Below are 26753 nucleotides of genomic sequence, written 5' to 3'. Positions count from 1 at the left end.
TGGGAGCATTTCTAAAAGTTACATTTGCTCCCGTGATACGATCCAACCGTGAGTTTTATGATCCGTTGCACCCCCTGCCCTCAGGTAAACACTGTTAGCTCTGTCAGCACGTTTGCCGTAGTTTGTACTGTTAGCACTGTTAGTACCGTTAGTCACAAGCCGCCGGGTCAGACGTTGCCATGTTGAGAGCCGTTGAGAGCAATCGAAATGCTCCTAATCTCATATCTTGCAACTTTAACAGAATATCTGCTCAGCTTTTCTGACCAGATAATGGCTAACTTTTCATTTCATAACATTTATATCTACCTTACACCACTACTGTATAGCTCCAATGCCTTTAGGAGTGCAGTATGATTTATTCCCCAAATAGTGAATAGAGCGTGTTTTCACATTGTTTGATGCTGGAAGAAGGCAGACCTCAAATGCTCCTCCATGCCATGCAAAGTAATCATCTAAAAATGCTCCAGAGACATCGGAGTGGCCATTAGCAGCTTTGATATGCCCTCGAACACAACTTCTAATCAAAAAGCGAGAAAGATCATTATAATTTAAATTACCTTTAAATTATTAATTTAATCATCAATAAAGCCATTATTACAACTTATACACCTTTTTTAAAGGTAGCTTATTAGAAAATGGAAGTTTGTTACATTAAAGAACAACATTTTATTTAGTGACAGTTTGTTTTCCTTCCAACTTGATAGAAAATATAAAGAGTGTATCAATCCATGAGTCCTATATTGTATATCAACCCTGATTAAACAAACCCTCATCTGTATCATTACACCTTTTGTTCAGAACCGCAAACTATTTCTTGATTCGTTCTCACTCGTGATTTCATTTTCTTCGCAGTTGTGATTGTGTGTGTGAAAGAATGTTTTGCACTACATTGTGTTTGGGATATGCCTCCACCCACTTTTACCATTTCCTCCACTGTTGCTTTGGGACCTCTCTCCCAATGTTTGTTCCATGTACATTTGCTGGAGGACTATCGAGTGAGAATAGCTACTAAAATGGCAGCGGCTATGGGGAGAACAACACCCCTCGTCTGCTAATGATCCAGGTCTGTTTTATTTAGCTGGGTGTGCTAGGAGAGCTCACTCTTTGGCTACTGGCTGAACTTGTGGCCATCACGCCAGCTCATGAAACAATGACCACACCAGGCACTAGAAGAAGCACAGGGCACACAAAAGCCCGATACTGTGCACCCAGGTCATAGGTTGTAAATGTCTCAGGATACTATTGTGAAGTATGTGGTTATAGAACCAGCTACCACATACAGATTAGAAATGAAGTGTTTGTCATGGCTACAATCCCCCTTCCTTCAGGTCTTTGTTGATGAAAGAGATTGACTGTTAGTGCTTTGGAATATGGCAGAGGAGATCTGTTTTCAGAAGGCTTCGGTTTGACGGCGGTTCTGCGATGTTCATGTATTTGTGATGAAAGCTTAAGAGGCGAGCCGACGAGCCTGTTAGCGAGTTTTGTTGAGCTGCATCTCAAAGCACACAATGGAAGGAAGGAAGCTGCACAACACTCTGCTTTCATCAGAGGGAGGTCTGAATGTTTCTGTCGCACTCAGTGGGCAGGAGCCCACTTTCCACAGGTAACACAATACGGTGCACGATAGAAGAAATGAAACTGCTAATAACATCAGGCCAAACGACAGGACAGGGAAACATCTAATAAAGGTATTTAAAACCAACATGACCCCAAACTTGAGATGAAGTCAAAGGGTTCTTTAAATAAAGAGATGATTACATTTTATATTAGTTCACAGATTTCTTTCTTCTTTTTGGTACAATTATTTGGTGTAGATAAGGTCAGAGTAAGTTTGCTATATTTTAAGAAAAACGGCACATTTATATATAAATCAACCAAAATGCAAAACAAAACAAAAACATTTTTTGTGTGACAGTGGATCTAGTAGGACTTTGTGAAAAGTATTTATTTTAGCCAACATTTGTGACTGATGTGTGTACATCAGGTAAAACAGGTGAATGAACAAGTGATGCAGAAACACTTTCTGATTCGTTCAGGTATTGGCCAAAACGCTCCCATTTAGCTCTCCAAACAAACTCAACTAGTATGAGCTATGGAGTACTTGATCTTGAAGTCAGTGTCAGTAATTCAAATACAGTTTGCTGCACTGATCCCTCAGACCTTTGGTCAGATTCAAACGGAGTGAGCTCTTTTTTTCAGCATCCTGTTTCTAATCCAGAGGGATTGTGATGTGGTGAGATAACAGCCCAGACTAAATGAACTGTCTTCAGTGTGGACAGACTGATGTAACTGATCCCTCGGTGTCTTCCTGCCTGTGAGAACGTCTTTTGGTTTTCCGCCAACATATTTCCCTTATTTCTCTTTACTCTCTTTCCCCCTTAACCTTTTTTTTCACACTTTTTTCACACTTTTTCTAACACTTTTAAAATAAATAGCAAGGGAAATGTATCCTCCGCACTTGATTACATGCTCTGCCACTAGACATGCAGAGCGCTGTCTGGCGGAGCTGAAGTAAACTTTGTTAACATATCTGATTTAGACTCAGCCTGAATGAGTTTAGATGAGGTAACCACACAGCACAGGGCAACTGTTGCTGCAGAAACTTGCAGGATTAACCAGATCACACTGTTGATTTATACAAAATCTACAACAATGCATGTGCATAGTCCCCATTTGCCCCATATTACGCAATCTACTGTTGAGGAAGTCAAACTGACGCCAAAGTCATAAACATTTTACGGCCCTGGGACCAACTGTTGAGGCTTGCTGCTGGAGTTGATAAGCCCCACAGGATGGCAGAGTCGGGCTTATCGAGCTTGGCCAAGCCAGAAGACCTCTGCTATCGCTGGGTGCACTGGCAGAGGAACAACTCATCCCCTTATCTCCCCTCTACGGAGGGAATAATACTTCTTCCAAGCTCCCCTGTCTGCTCACATCAGGTGGCGCTCTCATCTGTCTTCTTAGTTGACCTCGTGGGGATTGCAGTGACGGAGCAGAAACAAGAGGCTATGCTGTGGTATGCAGAGCGAGGCTCTTTTGGCATGCAGACACCATTACAGACATTTAGCCCAAGTGTTTATTCTCAATGAAAGAAGTTTGCTATCACACAAAAGGGAGCTGATTTCAGCACAATAGCTGTGCGTGTGACAATGTGGCAATAGGAAATCTAATGTTGAAGTTGGAGCCTATTATTTAATGAGCGAAAATGAAAACAATCTCTCTTGTGATTGCAGGGTGGAAACCCAGAACAGAAGGGACAAAAACATCCACTCGGACTCAAGGACGAACCGATTACGATTTGGTGGTCAAAGGTCACTTTGACCTCACAAGACATATTTTTGGCCATACCTCAAGAATTTATATGGTAATTATTACTATTTCGCTCAAATGTCTAAAAGGATAAAATGATGAAGTGTTGACATATTGGACAGAAATGGATGTAAACTGCAACTTGGCTGATTAGCAGAGGCATACAACTGCAGGGCAGTAATTCTAGTTTAAGCATTAATGCATGTAAACGTGTTCTAGTAGAAACACAATTTACAAGTACTACTACAACTGTGTGTGTGTGTGGGGGGAGGGAGGTGTGAGAAAAAGAGAGAGAGAGTGAGCAGTGTGGGGCAACACTATTAAATACAGCAGCAACTAGTATGTTCACAGCACTGAACGGGACTTTGTGCTCCTTAGGCGGATTAAGCGGCAGGCTGGTCCTCGCGTTGCAGCGGGGAAAACAGCGGGTGTCGACTTGAAGAATCCGTGAATTAGTAATCTTCCTTCTGCAGGTGATCTAAGAGAGCTCAGGGGAACAGAGGTTATCAGTCTCTCTTTCAGGATCCAAGCGTGTGAACACGAAAACAGCTCGTGCAGCGAGATTAGGACTGTTACCTAGGTTTTTGTTTTTCCCGTGTACCAAAGTTGTTACCTTCTGCAGCAATGTAAATTGCAATGGGAAGTCTGCAGTGTGAAGGTGTGCGTCGGTCTTTATAGTCTCGGTGACGTCATGGCCGTGTCACAGGGACTCCCTGGGGTTCCTGTGGGTTCTGTCCAATGAGGCACTGGTATTGTGATTTAAACCAAATCTCACACTCATTCCTGATGGGGGTTTGTCGCGGTTTCGTAGTTTTGGCTTTTCTTTTTACATGTAGGCCTCTCTGTTTGTTTCCCCCACATGTTGAAGTCCTGTGAGTGTGAGTGCAATCTTAATGTTTCAACCGGTTAAAAAGAGAAAGATCAAGGGAGCTTTGCTGCAATAAAATTATGAAAAATATTATTTAATAAAATTATGAAAAATATGATTTAATAAAATTATGAAAATGAGTTGATTTGTGTTGAAAGCAGCTTGAGATACTGCTACAAAACAGGCAGATGTTTTCACTTTTCATAAAACTTCAGGGCCCCATTTTAGACTAAAATATAATCTAGTAAAGGGTGAAAAGTACAATATTTTTTCTGAAATGTATTAGAGTCGAATGTAGGATGGAGTTTAAATTGGAAGTAATGCTTACAGAGTGAATGTACTTTGTTAGATTCCACCTTTTGGAATATATTACGTACAGTTCAACACTTCCTTTAAAATGGAGATCAATGTGTTGCCAGGTCAGGTTTCCATCTTATCTAAGAGGAAGCTGAGTCCTGTGAAATTCATGCAGCCTGGATTCCACAGGAAACCCTCCAAAAATGTACCTGACAGTGTTATTATCAGTGCATCATGATAAAATAAAAGGATGGTCTCATTGGTCTTAGAACATTAATCACTTACATATTTTAAAGATGTAATCAATACGAATGAAGTCGTGATTCAAGCGGCTTAAAGCTTAAAATTATTACTATCAGTCTTTATAATTAGCCACAGCAAGCAGTTGTGGTCACAAACTGTGCTTGTTTCTTGGCTTAGTTGTAGGAAATCCATGTGGAATTACTTTTCCTTCCCACTTCTGCCAAATCCACCCAGCCAAATGTGTTCTCCTTCCTCTTTGTGAGTTTACATCTTACATGCAGTCAAAGGGCACCTGCCGCTGCAGGCGGTGTTTGTCCAGAAAAGTGCCGTGCCAAAGTAAGTTTCCTTTCTAATCTCTGGTTCAATACTTCACGCTATTTAACCTCTTCAGTAATCAGCAGAGGGATACCAGCTTCAAAGATAAGCGTATAAAGATAATACATTGAGATTCAGGAAAAGACAGTATTAAACTGGAGGTATTCAATATCAGCAAAGTGTATGAATAAAAAAAAGCTGACTAAACTAACTGCTGCCCCGCTAATGAAGTGAACACCACCGTCATGAATTAATTTATTTCTTCTGTATGAAGAAGTGCTGTACAAACAGAGGTATAAGTGAATATAATTTCCGACCGGTTTTCCACCAATAGATCCTCATCCTCAATAGATGCTGTTCCGCCTCGTCGTACCAGACCTGGATAGCTTCACTACAGCCGGGAGCTACACAGTTAAAGAGGAGGAGAGAGATACTTCAGTAGATATAGACAAACAAACCAGCGATAGAAAAAACAAACGAACACATCAACAAACCTATCGCTGAGTATTAAGCAATATATCTCTTTTAAATAGTAATAATTTACATTAAGCAATTATGGATAAACTTTTTTTTAATTTTTCCATAATTTACCTGGATTAAAAACTATTAACCCACATTCAAATTCATGTCCACATCTGTAATTTTATGCACTCAATCCACAGGTAAACACAATTAAGTTTACGATAGTGATTATATTAATTAGGTTTGTCCCTTCAGATGTAAAATAAATATACTCCATATTCCTGTATATAATACTATTTTTCTCTTGTATTTTTAATAGCATTGTCTCATATAAAGTTCGAAATAGTAACGTTTTTTAACGTTATATTTGTTATATATTTGGACGCTTCCATTCACTACAGACCAGTCTGATCATCGGCACAAGACCCACACATAATATATTTTCCTGTATTTCATTTGACCCAGCTACATCAGAAAATCGCATAATAAACTGCCACATGAAACTAGTCTATAAAACCTGCCATGACATTTTATTTACGATGCAAGGACTTAATGTTGACTTAATGTTTCTGCCATTAAATACTGTAGATACTATAGTGGCCATTGAACTGTAAGTAATGCGATTTGTCTGGGTGTCAGTGTAGAGTTTAATAATGTCTCATGATGCTCTAAAATTATGTTTCCAATTATTTCTAGCTCTGAAAAGAATAAAAATGCTTGAAAGACATCATTCAAACTTACTAAGTACCGCAGTAGCTCTCACTTATCTATGTGCTTGTACAACAGTGTGGCTGAATTTTTAGTGAACTTTACTTTTACAACAAGTGGCGTTATAATAAACTTACAGCTGTTCTCTTTAGATTCACGAGGGCTGTAGTTTATGGAGCAGGTGTTGGCCCATTTCTGAGCTTCGCATGCAACCTCGCTGTTCCAGCTCTGTTGAAAGCAGAGGACAGATCTGCCTTTAGCACATGTAGATCAGTGATACACCAGAACATCTCCCAAGTGCTGCGTGCTTGTCCGGAAAAAAATGATTTGATCTCTAATAAGCTGCACGTGGGAGCATGTGTAATATCAAATCAAGCACTAATAGGCTCAAGTGATAATCCATGCTCAGAATATTGATCAGTGAAGCACTTTATGCTTTTGAGATGATGAAATCATTTTAATGCATTATCAGGATTTGACCATTTTCAACATGTTGCTAGCAGTAGGCTGTACACTTCCTCTCAGTTTCTTTAGCTTGTTCACAATCTCACTCGAGTCAATACGGACCGTGAATCCAAAGGATGGTTTAGATTTTTCTAAATAAACACAATTTAATGCTAATAAAATAAATATTAATTACAAACACTCACCCCACTTCAGGTGGGGTGAGTGTCTGTATTTCTCTCTCCTCTCCTTGTCAGAGAGGAGAGAGAAATAATGGTTAGTTTATTGCACATTGGAAGCATAGATGAATAAAAGTACTTTTTTTTAGGATAACGTAAAGAAATATATACACTCAATATCATTTTCAAACAGAGTGGGCATTTTTAACTTACAACTGATGCAGAGGTGCTTGGAATCGGAAGAGACTTGAAGACGCACAAGGCGCACAGATAAGTGAAAGTGTACGCAGCCATAAGACAGGTGTCAGTTATATTTTTACAGGACCACACAGACGTGTGACAAATGAACACACGCTCAAGGGCATAGTTTTGTATTTTGTTTGGTTTCTTGCACCTCATGTTTAGCCTAAATGTTGCATCATTCATTCTTTTTATTTTCCAGCTTGGATCAGGAGAAACACAATTTTGTCCCTCTGTGCTGCAACATATACAGATTGATGACAATACCTCCTCTCTTAACCGTACAATGTCCAACTTGCTCTCCTGGCATTTCACAATAAAGCTTTGAATGTTGAATTGAATCTTAAATTGATAAAATATTAATCTATAATGACAATAAACAAAATCAAGTTTTCATTGCAAAAACTACTGTAGATTGATGAACACTGTGTTTGGGTCTATTCCCTGTTGCCACACTCACACATGCACATTATCTTGATGTCCAGTCAAGGCGCCAACCTCCGGTTTTTACGAGTTAAGCCAATGCAGGAGTGTCTTAAACTTGCATTCTCTCTACTGGCCAGCAGGGGCGACTCCTCTGATTCTATGTAAGTCGATGAGAAAATGACCCTACTTCTTACATGATTTATTACGTCGGTAAGCTTGTACACATGAGTTTATGGTCACAATTGCTAGTTTCAAATCTTCCTCAATGAGGCATGATGTTCATTTTGTAAAGTCCAAAAAATGGTGTCTTCCGTTCACTGGTTGCAAAAAGCCAAGATGGCGACGGCCAAATTGCTGAACTCAAGGCTTCAAAACGGCAGTCTACAAACCAATAGATGAGGTCACGATGACTACGTCCATTTATTATATACAATCTATGTGTCCAGTCCATACAACTTTCAAATTCAACTTTACCTTTCTTATTCTCAAGGGAAAAACAATGTTTTACTGCCAAATGAAACACTGAACATGTGCAATATTTAACAAAAAAACAATAAGATACATCAAACATATAATTAAAATATGTAAAACATTTGCTAATACCCCCTATATAATAATCTGTCTGACTACTTGACCTTAACCCCTACATATCCTGTACACACATATCCCCAGGGAAGTTGTAATTGGTTTGGCCACTAAAGTTTGCTTCAAAGTCTGGCGATCCTCCTGGAAGCTTGTGGAACACTCTTAGGGAATACTTTATACACATGAAGTAGATGGATATGTCTGTCCTGGGAGAGGGATTCCTCCTCAGCTGCTCTTCCTGAGGTGTCTTCCATTTTTACCTCAATAAAGCTTTTATTGTCGGGGAAGTTGTTCCTTATCTGAATCAAGAGTCTACGGAAAGAGGGTGTTGTACGCTGTACAGATTGTATGGTTCCTTGAGGGAAATGTGTGATATTAGGCGATATAAATATAACTGACTTGACTTGATACATATTATATGTGATTCTCAATGTGGGGTCCAGGAGAAACCCTAACCTAAATTTAAAATAATCAAAGAACATGTTTAATCTAAAGAATGGTATATTATTTAAAATACCGTAATCAGAATTTGTGTTTTATTGTTTAATTCATTATAAGGCTATGTGTTATTATTTTTAAATTATGTGTTTGTAAAGCTGCTCGCATTATTACTATTATTATCATTATTATCACCAGTACAATAGCATACAATATAAATAAAAACACAGTGTGTTGTTCTGCTCCCCTCCTGCGATGAACACTTGTAGGTGCAACATCCACTGGGCATGCGCAGGTCCGTTCGGGAGACTGTAGATGTTGCCAGACATCTTCATCACAGGTTTGAGCTGAACATCCTCCTTCACAACGAGGGATCTTCTTCATTTTCATCTTGTGCCCCTTTTTTCTATCGCCGCTGCCGCTGCGCGGTGTGAAAACACAAACAGCACGGAGGGAGTAGAAGCCATAAGATGAAGAAACGTTATGTGGACGCGAACAGGCTACGGAAAATGAAAAAAATGAAAATAACGGAGAGGCTGTCTGAAAGGTAGCTAACGCGTCGCCTGGCGGAGGCTGCTTTTGTTGTGGTGCCTCGTCTTTGTGTAAAAATCCAGCCGTCGTCATCATGCTCACCTATGCCTCACATCCCACATCCCTTCATCCCGTGCCTCACGTTTTTACATGCACCAGTCTGGGGCTGTAAATGCGCTTCATCGCGGGGTTCAGCTGCGCAGACATGCGTGTAGAAAATGTGCGACTTTCTTCACCCGGATTATTGTTTAGGGAAAGGACAGAAAGCAGCAGCCGTGCAGGTTAACGTCGGCCTGCTGCTCCTCAGCGGTGGGACATCTGCTTTTACGCAGACACAATTAGGCAGAATGATGCGCGTGCATTTGACGTATTGTGTTTTTATTAGCTGTATTTTCCCTTTTAGGCCAAACGAAAGCAGCTGCTTTTGCACAGAAAAAAAAGCAAGAATTTAAAAGCGCCTAGACAAGAGTCCAGATAAGAAAAGACAAAAAAAACCCACACTTGTTTTAATTGAATTTGTTACACATGAGCAATTCAGTAAATACAAACAGATAAGCCTAGGCTACTGTATATTTAAATACACACACTGCCTTCTTTTGTTTTCATGAATTTACAATAAAATATACAATTCTTGCTCCTTAATTGTGGTATACTTCTGTATTTGGTAAATACATACGTTAAAAACTATTGAAAATGAACTTCTTTGAATAGTTTAAGACGTGGTAGTCCTCCATATCTCACCCTCTTTACTCTTAAAGATGAACTCGCATATGTGTTGTATTTAAAATAGCAGTGAGATGAATTAAAATTGAAGATGTGCTCGTCCTCCCTCTTTGTCGCTCACTCTCTCAGATAAATTACAGCTTTTCTATTGTTGCATATTTAGTATCATATTTAAGTGTAAACTACCTGTAAGTTAAATTCAAATTACATTCCACATCAGCAACATTAAATAGGGGACATTTAAAACTTCCATGTGCAATCGGATGCTGTGGTGCTCCCTCTCTCCTCCAGATGAAATATCGCCATGGTTACCAAACAAAGAAGGGCTGATGTGAGCAGAACAAAGGAGGAGACCACAGCTCCCGTTTGGCTCCTGGTCGCCTGATGAACAATGAACAGTCATTGTTCTGTAGAGCCTCTACTTAAAAGGACGGACCGCAGTTTATAAGATGCAGCTGCTTAATTATAGGTTCAGCAACATGTATCCCATTGGTCTTGTGTTGGCTTCTGTGTGTGTGTTTAATGTTTTGACTTCAGAGGCTTCTCTATATCTGTCTTTATTTGCTAGAATCAGAGCCTAGAGTACAAATCACATGTACCCTGCCTGAATACACCCCCCTGCTGATGTTTTATGGATAATAACAACAGTAATGGACTTCATCTGTCATCTATTTGCAGTGCATACACTTTCCTGAAGTTCATGATGATGTGGACGCTGGTGCTGCTGGCAGATTTCATGCTTGAATTCAGACTGGAGTACTTGTGGCCATGCTGGCTTTTCTTCGGGAGTGTGTACACCACGTTCCACTGCCATGGGCTGGTGAGAACCCTCTATTGTGTGATTTCATATTGTGTGCCAAGACGATCATAATCCCACAGAATGAATCCAGTGCATTTTTTACTGAAATTAATGTTTTGTGTTTTTTTTTTTGCAGGTTATTTGTGTTGTTTTTGTCTGTGCTGCCTTCACTCTGGACATCTTTTGTTTAATTTTTGTGCCTTTGCACTGGCTGTTCTTCGTGGCGAGCACTTATGTGTTATTCAATTACATATGGCATACAGGTGAGCGTGCGATTATTGTGTCCTACATATGACAAAACATACCAAACACTGTTCCTGTCATAACAAAATGAAGCTTTGTGTTTGTCTGCAGAGAAAGGCATCTGTATATCGACGGTGTCCTTGTGGATTCTGCTCGTGTACACGGAGGCTTCACTCCGACTCAAAGACCTTAAAACCTCTCATGCCAACCTGTCTCATTTCTTCGCTGCACACTGGTATGTTGATTCAACACAAATCTTAAGAATAACTTTATGATTTAAAATGTCTTACATAAAATTGAGATGCGACTAAAAAGCATCAGCATTAAACTTTTATTAATCCACCGTGTGATAGTATGACTTGGCCTAGATGTTTGTGAACCATTTATTAAAGGAGCAAATTCACTTTTATGCTACTAGCTAATGACCTATAAAGTAACAAATGAAGGAAGTCAAAATGAGCATAAATCTATAAACATACTAATCATTAATAATAGAATGTGTCACATGTGTCTTTCCCCCCCTTTGTTTTCAAACTCAGCATTGGATATCCTGTAGTGTATTTGGGGTTTGATGCCACCTGCTACTTCACCAACATCTTCAAGCTGCGCATACAGAAAGCTGTGCAGAGTGAGAACGACTTCCACATGCACCTCCTGCAGCATTCGCTCCCTCCGGGCCTGCAGGTTTACCCCAAGAATGGCACAGATGGCAGCAGCGGTAAGTTATCTGCACCATCTATTAACACACACTTGAGATCAGAGGTTCTCGGCACTCTTTTGTTTGTGCGATCACTCAAAGTAACCACTCAGTCCGAAACGGTTCCATTCCAAACTAACAGTAGGAAAGACCTGCCAGAAACCGGGTCTTAAGAACAACAATTATGTATTACATAATGTTAATTTATTATTAGGTTGTTTCTACCTGTACCTGCAGGCTCAAAATGGAAGATAAAGCCTGAGTCGACTCAGTACCAGTGTCAGAACGGCACTGTAGTGGCCCATGACGAGGTGCACACTGTGGACTGCCTCCAGATCCGCAGCGAGGAGAGAGCGACGGAGAAGGGAACACCGGAGATGAGGTCAGCTGAATCAAACCGGCGGCCGTTATCATCCAAACCTGGTGAGTCCAGGGATCTGCTCCACTGTGGGGCAGGAGGACCAGAATCCTCCACAACCCCCGAAAATCTACCTCAAGATGAGCAAGGGAGCAAAGCCACAAGGGCGGCTAAAGGCTCCTCGCCAAAAGCCCGCAGAGGCAGCACAAACACCCCTTCACCCCCGACGAGGAGGACGGAGAAGAAGCAGAGATCCAGCTCGAAAACATTCTGCCTCAACCAAGACACAACAGAGAAGAGTGCCGCGGCAGCTCAGAATCACCACGCTGAGCAGATGACCAAGTATGCCACCATTAACGTCCTTCGGTTATAAACTAGGCACGTGTCGGTGAATTTAAAGCTAGAAAAATCTCTTTTCTTTCCCTGTAATTTCCTTTCAGGCTGGAGCAGGAGCTGAGGAGGCTGAGGGGCGAGCTGCAGGTGAGCCGGCAGAGCGAGCAGGAGCTGCGAAGTCACATCTGCAACTTGACGAACAGCGAGAGGAGCCTGAGACCAGAGGTTTCCCTGCTCAGACAGTCTAACATGCTACTCCAGAGCAAGTGAGTCATCCTCCAGATCCACTGCTGAAAGCTTGTCTCTGGCTCCTTCTGTGGGCCGTTGTCCACATTACATCCGTCTATAAACACGGGGATGATTGCATGCAGATCTGCCGCCAGGGCTATGGTTATCTGTGTGAACACAAACCATGTGTGGGCTGATGATGATTGGATCTCTTTTTGAGAATTAATATCATATAAAGTCATATTTCACGTTGAGGGATTGTGGCTCATACTTCACGTCTATGTTTTGGGGCTACCAATACACAATCATGCTTGATCATGCTATTTCATTTCCTGTGTAATCAATGCATTTCTCTTGTTGACGTCTAATGAGACATGCTCCAGTTTTTAAAGCAAAGGTGCTCCCCAGCAACTACAAGGATTCTGTCTGTTTCAGAGACACATGTGAAGTTAATCGCAAACCAGTCCGTCTGGATGTGGTCCTATTTCTGGCATTATGTAAAGTGAGATTATTGCTTTTTCATTCAAGGATTCTGTGTCTGACTAAAACCAAGCAGAGGGACAAACAGAGCAGTGCGATGCTGGAGAAGAAGACCAGAGCAGAGACGGAGGCCAGACTCTCTGTGGAGAAACAGTTGGCTGAGCTTCAGGCTCAGAAACTGGAGGAAGCCGCCATGATGGCACGGAGTCTAACAAACAGGTAAATCACAGCTATCGAACCTTTAAAAGTCCTCGTTATTGAAGTGGCTTTCTGCCCCGGGAATTAAAGCTGGATCTGCATTAGTATAATTAAATACAGCTGTGAGTGTATGGCCAAACATCTGCAGAAATACTTTGAGTTATTATTGTTTGCTTTCTTGCCAAGAGGGAGATAAGTGTTTTCAGTACTCTTTGTGCTAAGCTTAGGTCATTTTAACTGTCGTCTTATTTTGAAAGTACAGATATGACAGTGGCATCAACAGGGTTAGGAGGGTTACTTCAAAAAATACATTTCAATACAATTACTAGTTACTAGTTCTAATGGGATTTCTCCCTTTTATCTGTAACTGTAACAGAGCACAGAAACCTTTCTTTGTATCCTAATTACGTGACGCCGTTCCATGTAAACAGTTACTCCCCCCCGCCTGGGTATCAATTGTCTCATCTAAGTCTTGGCAAGAAAGTGAATAAGCCTATTTTTTTAATAGCTATTTCTTTAATGCACACATTACATTTACTTTGCATTTTATGTAACCATCTACATTACATGTGTGTAACATAAACAACAAAAAAACAATGCAAATGAAATGTCATCTTTCTTTCTGTGTGAACTGGTCTTCATGTCCAGTAAAAAAACCCCTCTCCTACTGCTCAAAACTCTTATTCTCTCCATCTCCTACACCAGGCAGGAACACTGTGAAACCCAAATGTTAAGGAAGAGAGTTAAAGATCTAGAGACAGAGTACAAACAACTACAGCTGGAGTGTCAAGTGAAAGAGAGTCGTGTGGTAGAGCTAGAGAGTGATGTTGAGGTATCTTTCTACACTATTTGGGAATGAGCTTGTGAGTTTAAATGTCTGTGATCCAGTACTTGGTTGTCCTCAGTTTGGTCATGTAGTTGTTTTGCTGTTTGAGTTCTAATTTTTTGTGTCTGTAATTCTTTGTGTTCGTAAAAAATCGATTAGAAAACTGAATTGTTCATCGGGACCATTTAGTGTTTTTCTTTTTCTATTTTGTTTTGGCCTGCAGTCAACATATTGCACTTTGTCATCATAACAGTATGCAGTAATATTGTATGGTTGTTTTGTTGTCTTTTACATCAGGCGTGTACATTGTTGTAATGTTTGGTAATTGATTTAATGTGCACACTCTCCATGAAGCATGCTGAAAACAAAAGCCCGGTCTTTCATAAAAACATTGCACTGCTTTAAGAAAGTTTCAAAGTACAGGTCACCTCCTTCAAAAATGTTAACGGTCAATGTTAACGCAGAAACAATCATCCCTCAGCGTACGTAATATCTAATCAAATGTGCAGCTTTCGTGTTTTTTGAATGGCTGGCCAATTCATCATGGAAATTCTTTTCTCTCTGCGGCGCATTGGTTTCTTAAGTCGATGAGCCTGAACTCGTCTTTATGAAATAAAAAACAATACTTAAGAAACCAACGCACATAATCCCTCAGGTGGTCATGGCACATGATTGACGTTTAGACATTTTACACGTGTTCTTACGGTCAATGTGTTTCCGGACTCAGGCTCTGGGAAAGTACCGCTGTGTGGAGAAAGAGACAGACATGCTGCTGTCCACTCTGTCGGCCATGCAGGAGAAGGCTCAACATCTGGAGTACAACCTGAGCGCAGAGACTCGCATCAAACTGGACCTGTTCTCCGCTCTGGGAGACGCCCGCCGGCAGCTGGAAATCGCTCAAGGTTCCCACTCTTCTTCTTCGTGTGTTTTGTGTCCTTGTGCAACTTAACTTTAAATGTATGTGTATTCTCAGCGCCTGTGTTGTGTGACTCTGCGCACAATGTTTCTTAATACTTAAATGAAAAGAATAACCCCTAAGAATCCAGCTTTTCATACATGATAGTTAAATTATGGATTGCCACATCCTGCAGTCTCCACACACTCATGGATTACCTTTGTTTGTCCGGCAGATAAAGTGATGAGGCAGGACCGGGAGATCAAGGAGATGAAGCAGAAGATTGCGGAGGTAATGGCCGTCAGTCCCGCAGTGTCCTACATGGCTCCTCGGCCTCCGGTGCCGCAGTATCTCACCAAGTTACTCAGCTCTGAGCGCTACATGCTGAATCCACGAGCACTGATGTACCAGTGTCTGAAGAAATAAAGGATGTCATCGCCTTTCTCCGATCCTCAGACCCCTCTGTCATGAAACATTAGGGAAAGGGGGCTAATGGATCTTTATTACAGAGCTAAATGACACCATGAGGTCATCTACTTCCAGCCATGAGTGGAACCAGAATGAGCCGCCACAAGTTGAATGCCTTTCGCTGCACTGATGGTGCTAACTTTTACATTGGGTTGAAGCGTTTCACTCCAAAATAAGAAATCTGATATGCAGAGCAGCGGCTTAAGATACAGCATGAACCATCAAGTTGGGATGCAACAGAGAGAAAAAAAAGCACATTTCTTCAAATTCAGACCCTAAAGATTTGTCGAAATGGACGATTTCTGGATATGTTTAGAATGTACCAGCGGATGAGTCACGCTACCCTGCAGACCCACTAAATTACCGACCGTAAAAGACCGATTAACTCTGTACAATATATTTTCTTGGCATGACAGTAGAACGTCACACGTTGTTTATGTTGCTATCAAAAGTATTATACTTACAAAGTTTAAAGATTTTAGGGACTATAACAACCTTTGTTTTAATTACATAGAATGATTTTGATCTGCAGGGATATTTAAAATAACATGGTATCATTTTTTTAATCTTTTGTTTCCCTTTGAGTCAAATGATTTTTAGTATATGTTAGAACAAAATGATCTCACAAGTATGGAAAACCATTTCTGGCAATGTGGTGAAAAAAGAAAGATCCTGTAAGTCATTATAATAAGAAACTCTCAAAATAAGTACCAAGTATCTCAAAATGATGACATAGCAGTGACACTGACAATGGATAGTTAAAGGTAACTTTCACTCAGAACTTCTTTCAAGTTTTCTATGGATTTCTTAAAAGAGAATTGCTTTTAATATATTATTTAAAAAGAGATTAATTTCAGAACACGATTAGGATTAAATCATATTGAAAATACAACTAAATGTTTCTGGAGCAGCAACAGTAATACATACAAAAGTAAAGTCACGATATAAACTCCATAAGATCTCACTGGAAACAATCTGAAATGAATAATAATCCCAACATCCGATACTGGTTGAAGTTTAGAGCGACTGACTGAAGAAACACCAACACGTTTAAAAGAACCGATAACATAGAAGCTTATCAATACTGCAGTCTAATAATTTAGCACTGGTGCCCATTCCGGGTTTTGTTACCCATCCCTACACAATAATCCTGTTGTGAAAATCTGATATTGCGACAGCCCTAGTCATGATTTACAGGGTCTTTTTTTTCGGCTACGGCTACGTTTTTGGATTTGTATTCTCTGTTACTGGTGGGAATGAGTTTCCATAAATAAGCCTTTTTCCCAGCAGATAGTTTGACTTGTCATAAGCCCACAATAATGGCAATACCTGTGCTCTTCGTACCGTGACAAGTCAAAATGTCTTTAGTGAAAAAACACCCGTAAATTATTAAGATATCATGCTGCGACAGATTTAGGTAAAACTGCACTGTTCAGAACGTCTCAATATGAATATGGAGAGATGATAAATGATATTGAATTAACCCCAAAACCTAGTTTTGATGGTGTTTGATAAAACACAAATATAAGGTCCAAACAATATTCTATTTACAAACATAAAAACATTAATATAAATATTACCTGACATCAACAAATGCTAAATATTTAAGGAAAGTGTGCCTGTAAATAATGGATTATAATGATTATTTGAATTGTGCTGAAATTAAAATTAAATTAACAGCTTCAAATCTAAAGTGTGTTTTGGAACGAGAGCCTTCAGAGTTGCAGACATTTCAATCCGACGGGTGTCGTTTACATGTGAAGCTTCGTGGCAGCGGTCCGGTATTGAGAACAATGTGCAGCAATGTTTAATTGTTGGAGACAAACGATGCGGTAAAAGAAGCTCACGCTCAGCAGCAACTATCACCCTTTGTTTCAACTAACCTCTGGAAAAGAGAGAAAGTGTGACTCAATTAGACTCGGTAACGAGTTGAAGGGGAGAAAAACAAGGAACCAAACATGGTTCATGAATTTAATTACTGTGCCTAATATACATTACTTTCAAACTGGGGAGTAAAACACAAATTTAATGTGAAAAGTAATGTGTTTGAATTGAAGTGCTATGTACTGTTTTTGTAGATTGTTTTTTTGTTTTTACTCACTGTACAGAATTGAAAAAGACCCACGCAGCGGAAAAACACTCATGAACTGGATGTCGCCATTTTGGTAGCTTTTTATTTAGAGCGTGTTTCTAGAGTGTTTTATATCAAAAATATTTTTTAGTCTTGCTGTACCTTTATTATACTGCTGTAATTTTGTACGGCAATGTGTTTGTCAGCATGAAATGTGTTTTATTCAACTGTTATTTGAGCACACATTGTGACTTTACGTACAGGAATTTACTTGTACAAGGGCTACAGTTTCTTAAAACTTTGAACAAATAACGAAGTCAAACAGTGATGCTCGGAGGGCAGAGCTCATGCTCCTGATACTCCAGGATGGGTTTTTTTCTATAAATAATTTAAACGATTGAATTTTGTCTCAATTGGTTTCTGTGTGTACATTGTTTTACTTTTAGAATGCGAGTTACAACTTCATACACATTTTACTTTCAAATGCAATTTCCTACAAATAGTATCTATTTTTTTATGCCTTTTTTCAACACACTATACACTGTCTTTTTATAACATACATGCTACATCATGACATGTACTATACTATTTAACATACGACACCAGGAATTTTTCCGACATAATACTAGGACTTTTTAAAGAATTTTTCGACATGCGATCATTGGCGTTTTTAATATGTTTACGTAGGATAGTATCCGACTTTTTATGACTTTTGCCGACATCAGAAATAACACATTCTCCCATCTTTAATCTTCTTTCACTTTCCTTGATCATGAAAATTGACACCAAACTAAAAAGCTGAAGTGTAAATATTTATTTCAGGAAGTGAAAAAGAAGGTAAATGCATCGCAGAAACAGAGCACTGGTTCTAGCCTACAGTGTACAAGATGGTTACAAGCATGCCAGGCAGTTCCACACTTGTATCTCGAAGCATCTACAGACCCGTCAAAAAAGTAGTGTCACAGCATAGAGCAGACTCGATCGCTGACATTTTGAATGATGCCATATCCAATTTATCCAAGTAAAGCAGCCAGAGGCCACAGGACATTTCCATAAAAGGATATAAAAGTGTACAGCAGTGCAAACTAACAGAGTTCCCCAAACAGGTAACACAGAAGGGGGACATGAGCCGATATCTATATGGCGGGGGCAAAGCGTTAGCTCTGGTGTCACGCAGAATACCTCAGCCACGAAGAAACCAAACGATTCAGAGTCACACGATCACAACGCTCACCGGCCTAAGCTGATAGAACTTCCTCTATATGATTACATAACTATCACCATCGATGTGCCAATGAGACGGAAACAAACTCCAGAAGAGAGCTTGTTGCACGCATCGGTTTCCTTTGAGGCATAGAAAAGCATACATGCATTCACTAAACCTCTTGAGAACCAGATCATGTGCTGGAACGCAAAACCATCTTCACATGAATCTAACCAACCTCTCCTGTGTGAAACATCCCCTAAAGACAACTTATTATTAATCTAGACCTAATCGACTGGCGCTGGAACGAGCTGCTTGGATACAGAAGCTACAGTCGTAGTTGGACCACAGTCAAGTGATGACTTCCTCTTCTCGAAGCAAAATAACGATTTAAAGAAAAAGGTAGCAAATGAAAGCATACATTCAAACACCCACCGGCCTTAGTGCTGGAAGTGAATGACAGTACTCACAAGAAAAACACACAAATAAATACTTAGATTTCTATATATTTTAGCTACAGCTCTTCAAATTGTGTTGCAGCTGCAGATTTCATGACTTCTTTGTATAATTACAGGATTTTGAAGGAAAAGTGACGTCGCAGCCGTCGCATTAAGCAGCTCGATGCATTCGAGAGTCTTCAAGAACCGATACGAGGTCGGAAGATTCCTCAGTCGCTGCTGAAGAGAACGTTTAAAGGACCAGACAAGACTTTACCTCACAACACCATAATACATACACTTCAGTATGCCGGGACAAAGATTATTGTTTTCTATACGGACAACTATTGAACAGTTTTCTATACGGACAACTATTGAACAGTTTTCAGTAAAAATATTTTAAATACAGTTTTAATACTGACTTAAGGGAAATACTGCTGTCATCCAGTCTAATGGAGCTTACCTCTTTCTTCACTCAAAGAGATAAGTGGCAGAAAAGTGAAAACATTTGTATTTTCCTTTAAGTTGCGACTTGGATTTCTTCTTTTAAAAGAGAAGCAGATGGCTGTATTGGGTGGGAGAAAGAAATAAAAAAAGATTGACAGCGACAACCACTTAGTGGCAGCTTTTCCCACCAGGAGACACGACAGGCTGCAGGATGTGCAACCAGACCAAAGGCTTCCTCCTCTGTCCTCACAAAGCTGTCCTGCAACACAGAGGCGGAGCAGAAAGCTAGTCCTGTTGTGGAGCACGAGGAGGGCCGACAGAAGGCCCAGAGAGTCCTCCGCTACGAGGAGACAGTCACCGGATTGAGGGAACCGTTCCGGCTGTAGAACTTTGAAAAGGCCTCTTCAAGAACGGATGCGAGTCGTGGCTGATCGCCCTGAAATGTGGAGACGGTGAGGTTAAACGTACATCTCGGAGGTTGTGGTGACTCATCGGGTCGGCAGCGTAATGATGATGAACTCCACTTACCTCACTGATGAATCCCAGCTGAACAAGCTCCACAGCCAGCTCCTGCACATTCTCATCTGAACACAAGTACTCATGTGATTAAAGGTGCAGTGTGGAAGTTTGAGCATTAGTGTTGCATTTGTTTTCTCCGTTTATGTGCATTTGTTGCATGTTATTCTTCATCTCTCTCCCCCCAACTAAAGGCTGGTGATATGGTAAATGAATGTGTGCATACTGCAAGATACTCACTTGGTAACAAATCACAGCTTAAGTGCCTGTTCAGTTTATCCTCAAGTTTCAACAACAAGGTCAGCTGGAAGGAGAAGAAGTTAAGGTATATTATTCTACGGTCCAGAACAACAGAGAGCACTTTCATGTATGAAATACAGTTACTGAAAGCAGAAACAGTTTATGACTGATCAGACTTGAAGCTTACATGATGCTTGGTTCCCTCATCAACAGGCTCAATATTGCACTGCATCTGAAGGACCTGTGAAGGAAAAGTGCTGAATATATTTGACACTCAGAATATGGACAGAAAATGATGAGGTGGAACACAAATGAAGAACTAAATGCAAATCCCTAAACCCATGAATAGTTGATAGTTGCAACCCAAGCTAACAGTTTTTGAAATCATATAAATAATATAAAATCTTATTTTTGAGCCCATCTGCATGGCACTTCTTACCTTCCTGGTCTCGAGTTCTGCAGGTTCGGGAGTCGGGCTTTTCACCGAGGGGGGCACTATGGGCGACTTCACGGTCTCCTGCTGGGGTTGTTGTGGAGAGGGAACGCCAAACGCAGTCAGAGGATAGATCCCATTCCTATTACGCCAACGGAGAAGAGACGACGCCTTCAAGATGATTGCAAATGATTTCATGATGTGCAGTCTATGAAGGCTTTGCTGACCATACATGTGCATTATAATGTACACATGAGGCTCTACTTCAGGCGTTGCTCTTATTCAACTGCAATAATACGACAACAATTTCTCATTTTTGTCCTCAGTCTGTTGTTGCAGTAAAGAGTGAGCAACTCTCATTTCATTTTCTCACATAATCTCACTTGTAGATCGAGGCATCCGAGCCAGAATCTTACCTCACATCTTCCAGGAACTTGTCGAGCTCAAGGGCAGGAAACTGAGAGAGCCTGAAGTGGAAGAACAAACATTACTTATGCTGAATATTTAGCCAATCAGGACCTAGTGTCACTAAATCTTTATTCAATTAAAAACTAAAAAGCAGTTTTGTGGTTTTACTCAGACTTACTTCATCTGAACTCCGTCCTTGACCTCAACAATCACCAAGTTAGGGTCCATGTTCTTTGTCATCTCTTCTAAAGCATTTTCTGGAATCATATCTACAGACAAACAGAAGACCAATCAGATACGAGCGTCCACCCACAATGTTGTTTTAGCATTTAATAATCGGGAATGTCCGCAGTGGGTTAAATTATTTGCATCACGGCTTCACTTACAACAGCTCGAAGCAGCTTATGATACATCATTAAAACTTCTAATGCAAAGACTTTTTTTAATCAAAGCAAATATTCAATTAAAAATACAATCATTTATTTTCCTAATCGTTTGAATTGTGTATTTTTGATATGGCCATTTCAAGCGTAACGTACTCCGATAATCACTGGGAACCATTCGATGGTTTTGATGAGTTTTATTCTATTTCAACAAAGTCACACCCACAAAACATGGACGGGTTCCGTATTTCAACGTGGGAAAAATCATACTGATAAAACATTGTGTGTATGTGTGCACTGTGACTCACGTTGGTGGCTGACGATGCAGTGTGCAGCCAGCAGCTTGAGTAAGGGCACCTCAAACAAGGCCTGGTGAAACAGCAGCTCCTTCGCTGTGGGTCGCTTACTGGGGTCGACCTCCAGACACTTCTGGATGAATTCCTGAGAAAGCACGGGGTAAAAAACGCAAGGTTATGGATTTCTCTTCCAAACAGACTTCCAATGCTTGCGTCTCCCTCACTCACTAACCCGTTGCAGTGGGTCCTCTAGGAACTGGATGGCACTGTTTATGGCTTCTTGTGACACATAGGACGAATCTCCATTACTCTGGATTTCCAACACAGCCATCTGAGGAAGAGATCGGACAAAGTAGGGTGTTGATCGGAAGTGATTCATATTTATATTCACATTTTATAATACAGCACAATACCAATCAAGCACATTTCTCAAACAAAACAATGAGTGGTTATGTTTGTCACTAACTGCTCAGAGCAGAACAAGGTAACCTCTCACCTCTAAGGCGCACATTCCAAAGGAATAGATATCCACCGCTGTGGTAACATTGGCAACAGCTGAAAGCAGAGATAAGCTGATCAATATCCAGAAACGCTAACGCGCATCACAATGATATGACACAAATTACAGGATCTTTTTAAAATGATGATGATGAGAGAGACAGAGACAAGAGAGAGAGAGACATACAGAGACACAGGGATGAGAGAGAGAGAACCTTTAATGACAAGATCGTACCTCCATATTCTGGAGCAAAGAAATGAAGGCTCTTCTGCTCTTCCCTGCAGGTTTTCACATGGTTATTGATGGTGTCTGGAGCAACTGAAATAGAGTGGAAAAGCCTTAATAATAATAAAGTTAATAAAAGACCTAGCACTAAAAATAACTTGCTAAAAATGTGTGAAAAGAGGGACATAACAGTGGCTTTCCACTGTCCGGATCTTTAAATGAGGTCTACCTGAGCCGATCTTGATGAGGCCGTTGTGCTGGATGAAGATGGTGTCACAGGTTAAGTTGCCGTGAATGATGGGAGGTTGACATGAGTGCAGGTAGCTGGAGACAAGAGAACGAGGGTAAAGTCAATACAACATCCGTTACCACACCACAGAACAAATAAATGTGTTGTAAAATGTACAAATCACTTTCAAGACAAATATGATTTGATTGCCAGCAACAACTTTACATTTGGAATCTTGAGTTGTGCCAAAGCCCTACACGACAATTTACTCTTTAAGCCAAGTAGCTCACAGAAAGTTGTTGTTCTACTTACCTAAGAGCAGAGAGTATTTGTGTACACCAGCGCTTCCAGGCCTGTCAGAGCATAAAAGTAAATACAAAACAAATGTTTAAAAAAAAAACCCTAACAGACTAAATGTTTTTTTTAATCTACTGTTCTCGACTTGTCAGCGTCATTTCGTAGTAACTTCCTATTAAAGTAATCTGATGAGTTACAGCAGAGCTTTCACACCTTTTCGTTCATGGTCTTGTGGTTTTTCTTCGTCTTTTTCAAAAACTGTTTGAGACTTCCTGAGGACATGTACTCCGTGATGAATATGACCTGCAGACAAAACAAATGCAAACGGATCAACATGAAAGCCATTACACTCCACACTTTCTACATGATTTGATAAAAACAGCTATTTTTTAACGATCTCCCACCCTCGCTCTGTTCTCCTTCACATCTGCCCAGTACTTGTGGAACTTCACAATGTTTAAATGCTCCAGCTGGATCAGATTGTCAAAAACCGCTTTGACTTTTTCCTGCGGAAAAAAACAACAGACAACATTCAATTCACATTTAAATGCATACATAATGTAAATATGTTAACAGTAGCATACAACTGAACGATGCATTTTCCATCCATGTCGGGCTTCTATTGGTCAGCAGGTCAGACAGACAGCCTTTTAAGTGCACGCTAAAATGCTAATTCCACAGCTGTAAATGTCTAAAATAGTACCTCTGGGTCTGGTGCTTTACTCCATACAGACCATGATGAGCCTTTTAATTTGGAACTAAATACATTTTAAAAGCTCCATGAGACTGAGAACACCATGTTCTTTCAGTCATATGCAGATTAATCTTAACAGTTTGCACTAACTGGTCGCTACCGAGCCTTGCTCAAGCGCACCCAGTAGCTATCGAACACAGAAATACTCTCCCATGATTTAAATTGAAAAGAAAGCAACATACTGGATCTGAAGCCATTTCTGAAACTTAAATACCAAACTTAAAATACCAAAAAAATTGCAAAAGCTGGAGCCTTAAATCTGACTTCTTCTGGTCTGCTTAATCCCTCTCCTTCAAATGTATACAACTTGTTTCTGCAACTACTCAGGTACAGTGTGTACTTTGCTACGGTGCTGGTAGCAACATGTCTGACCACTTACCTAAGGACCTGAAAGCTAAAGGGGGGAAGTTAGCTCCATCAACCTAGCGTTGCACCTACCTCCTGTAGTTTGAAATTCTTCCTTTCTGAGAACATGACCTCATTCCACACCACCTCAACTCCTTCCTCGGTGTCCATGGCCAAGTAAGCATTATCGATCCCAGGGACGTTGCGCTGATTCACCTTCAGGAAGACAACAATAACAATGCATCAGGCTTTAATTATACATTAGTGAGGGTAAACTTGACCCCTCTGCAGACATATCCTGTACCTCTTCTCTGCGTTTCTGCCAGCGTCCGCATGGGCTTTCCTCCAAAATCTCAGACTCATCCTCACTCTCCTCTTCCTCATCCTCCATGGCAGCAGTAGCTGGAGGCTGGGTCACCATGGACACAGGGGGGGACACGGACGACACCGTTTGACCCGTGGGTGCAGCAGCGATGGACTCTGCCTTCACTTCCTGGGTAGTGTCTGAGGCCTGCTTGTTCTCTCCCTCAGACATCTTCTTGGTTGTCAGGCCCAACAGCCAGCTGCCAAAACACAATATCATCATAGTTCACATCGCTGCCTGTTGAGGGTGTAAAATACACAACGTGCTACATAAACTAGCTTGACAGCAATGGTATGAACTTGGGGTGTATAGCTGGCTAACACAGTTGCAGAAGTTGCATAGCCGTTGACACTTTGCAAAAGTTAACGTTAGCTTCACTTCATTGGCTACAGGAAAGGCCACAATAAACACAAACATGAGTAGAAGTAACACGTACGTTTTAGACACGGGAGATGTGACGATGCCAGCTCCAGTGTAGCAGAGTCCCCACCGAAGAAGACCAGTCCCAGCTCCGTGTTGTGTTAGCTTTGTTAGCTGAAAATCATCCGTTTCTCAGCCGAGTTGCAGCTAGCTCTGTGACGCTGCTAGCTCCTTAGCTTAAGGTGCGTTGCTAACTTAATGTAACACCGTCCACAGTCGTTGCTTCCTTCACTTCAACGTTGCTCGATGTCTTATTTAGGCAGCCAGCTAACTAGCTGGCTAGTTTAGCTGCTAGCTAGCGACAGTTTTCGCAGCTTCTCGAGACTCCAGCTAATGTGTGCTCTGAAAATTAGCCACCGCTAATGTGACAGTAACGTTTAAACTACACACTATTACAATAACAGCGCCGGGTCCTAGACGCGTTCACCGGATAACAACATCATAACAGCTCACAGGTACTTGACAGAAGAAACAAAGCGAGGTTAATGATATCATTAACTTTGTGTCCTCGACCACAACGGCTGGATGACTTGAAGGCTAGCTTGACATTTAGCCAAATATGATGGCGACAACTGGCAGATGCACACTGCACTATGAGCTCTGTGAGCCAAGTAGGGTTGCCAAGTACAGTTTGTCCCATCCCCCTTCTGCAATGTTCGAATCACTGCCACTTTGTTCCCTCCGTGATGCAACTGGAATATAACAACTGTGGTTGTTTGGTATTATTAACATCTTAAATAAAGGCCACTTTACGTGTCTCAATTTACAGAAATATTTCTGCCTGAAGTTAAGCAGGATGAAATCAAGTATCTGTAAATCAAAGGCCTCGGACCTCCAGGGGCTCCAGGTTCCCTGTGTGTCAGTTTTTCTTCTTTTTTTGGTAAACTTGACTAATTATACATTTGTTAGGACATTTGCAAGTACAACAAGGTATATACTGTATTCTTATTCATTAAAGATCCGGTTTAACACAGTTCATATTTTATTTAACAAAATAATCTCACCACAAGGTCAATTTAGTAGCTTTTCCTGAGCTTTTCATCTCCATTACAGAATTGTAGATTTTCTTTCTGAGCACTTTAAGGACTTATTGTCCAAGTTGGCTCAAAGGTTGTTCTTTTCTTGTACCTTTCCTCTCAACATAATTATTGTGGTTTGAATTGTGTAAACCGGGGACATACCATGTTGTTAACACAGACAACCTGGAGTCAGGAATGCTGGTTATTTTTTCGGTCTCTTGGCATATAATGAAGCTGCTGTGCACATTGTAATGTAATGGGAACGTGAAGGTGACGGGGTACTTGTAGGATGCAGTGGTCAGTCGGGGCACAATAATACATTTGTGCCCAGGCCCTCGAGCACGGTCATGATTGCACAATCGAAATATCCATAGTAGTCAAATCAGTTTACCAACTCGTAATTTTGATTTAAGATGTCATACATTTGACTTATTGTCTCATTATTTTTGATTTACGGTGAGCATTACTTTGTAACAAAAAAAAATGCACAATTTTGTTGAGAGGTCCTTTCATCCTGGTTTATACTGAAACAACAATGCAGGTTTCTGTCAAACCTGGCAATCCTGCGCTCAACAGCCTCCCTCCTCCTATTTGATATGGGCATGGATTGACAGAGAATCTGACCAACTGAATACTGACTTGTGATGAAGGGTTGGTTTAGTGAGCCACAACAGCCCATTGACGGAAGGAAGAACCGAGGCATTTGTTTTACCACTAGGTGTCAATATAGCTGATATTATAGATGTTGGACAGAGGTTTGGAGTAACTGTAATTCGGTTAATCACGTGGTACTTGTGTTGTGCATTATAATAAGATAAACTAAGCTAATAGTAAATATCAGATTTGCTGCTAATTGTAAGCACTAACTATAGG

General features: G+C 40.6%; 2 protein-coding genes across 3 annotated transcripts in view; one reads left to right on the top strand and one right to left on the bottom strand.

Moving 5' to 3' along the window:
* LOC116391161 (macoilin) overlaps positions 1–18515 on the top strand; it is a 32795-nt gene extending 14280 nt beyond the window's left edge. The window contains exons 1-11 of one of the 2 annotated variants that reach the window (XM_031861455.1): positions 8794–9061; positions 10447–10588; positions 10704–10830; positions 10922–11045; positions 11350–11528; positions 11745–12207; positions 12306–12464; positions 12955–13125; positions 13810–13936; positions 14658–14832; positions 15061–18515. In XM_031861455.1, the coding sequence (XP_031717315.1) occupies positions 8985–9061; positions 10447–10588; positions 10704–10830; positions 10922–11045; positions 11350–11528; positions 11745–12207; positions 12306–12464; positions 12955–13125; positions 13810–13936; positions 14658–14832; positions 15061–15251 (1935 nt within the window). In that variant the 5' untranslated portion in view covers positions 8794–8984 and the 3' untranslated portion in view covers positions 15252–18515. Of the gene's footprint in view, positions 1–8793; positions 9062–10446; positions 10589–10703; positions 10831–10921; positions 11046–11349; positions 11529–11744; positions 12208–12305; positions 12465–12954; positions 13126–13809; positions 13937–14657; positions 14833–15060 lie in introns of those variants that run through there. The other variant, XM_031861457.1, reaches the window with a different exon arrangement.
* nrbp1 (nuclear receptor binding protein 1) lies at positions 16584–25442 on the bottom strand. Its single transcript, XM_031861458.1, has 18 exons — positions 24878–25442; positions 24382–24640; positions 24171–24293; positions 23383–23484; positions 23192–23281; positions 22994–23034; positions 22682–22776; positions 22462–22545; positions 22225–22283; positions 21961–22059; positions 21741–21873; positions 21228–21318; positions 21058–21108; positions 20648–20783; positions 20396–20449; positions 20209–20272; positions 19981–20036; positions 16584–19888 (listed from the first exon to the last, which is right to left on the bottom strand). Exons 2-18 carry the CDS (start codon positions 24610–24612, stop codon positions 19793–19795), a joined length of 1605 nt encoding a protein of 534 aa, XP_031717318.1. The 5' UTR covers positions 24613–24640; positions 24878–25442; the 3' UTR covers positions 16584–19792.
* Positions 25443–26753: the final 1311 nt, after the last annotated feature.

This window comes from Anarrhichthys ocellatus, unplaced genomic scaffold, assembly GCF_004355925.1.
Source record: "Anarrhichthys ocellatus isolate YVR2014 unplaced genomic scaffold, GSC_Weel_1.0 scaffold25, whole genome shotgun sequence".
NCBI lineage: Eukaryota > Metazoa > Chordata > Actinopteri > Perciformes > Anarhichadidae > Anarrhichthys > Anarrhichthys ocellatus.
This window is presented reverse-complemented; position numbering and strand designations above follow the sequence as displayed.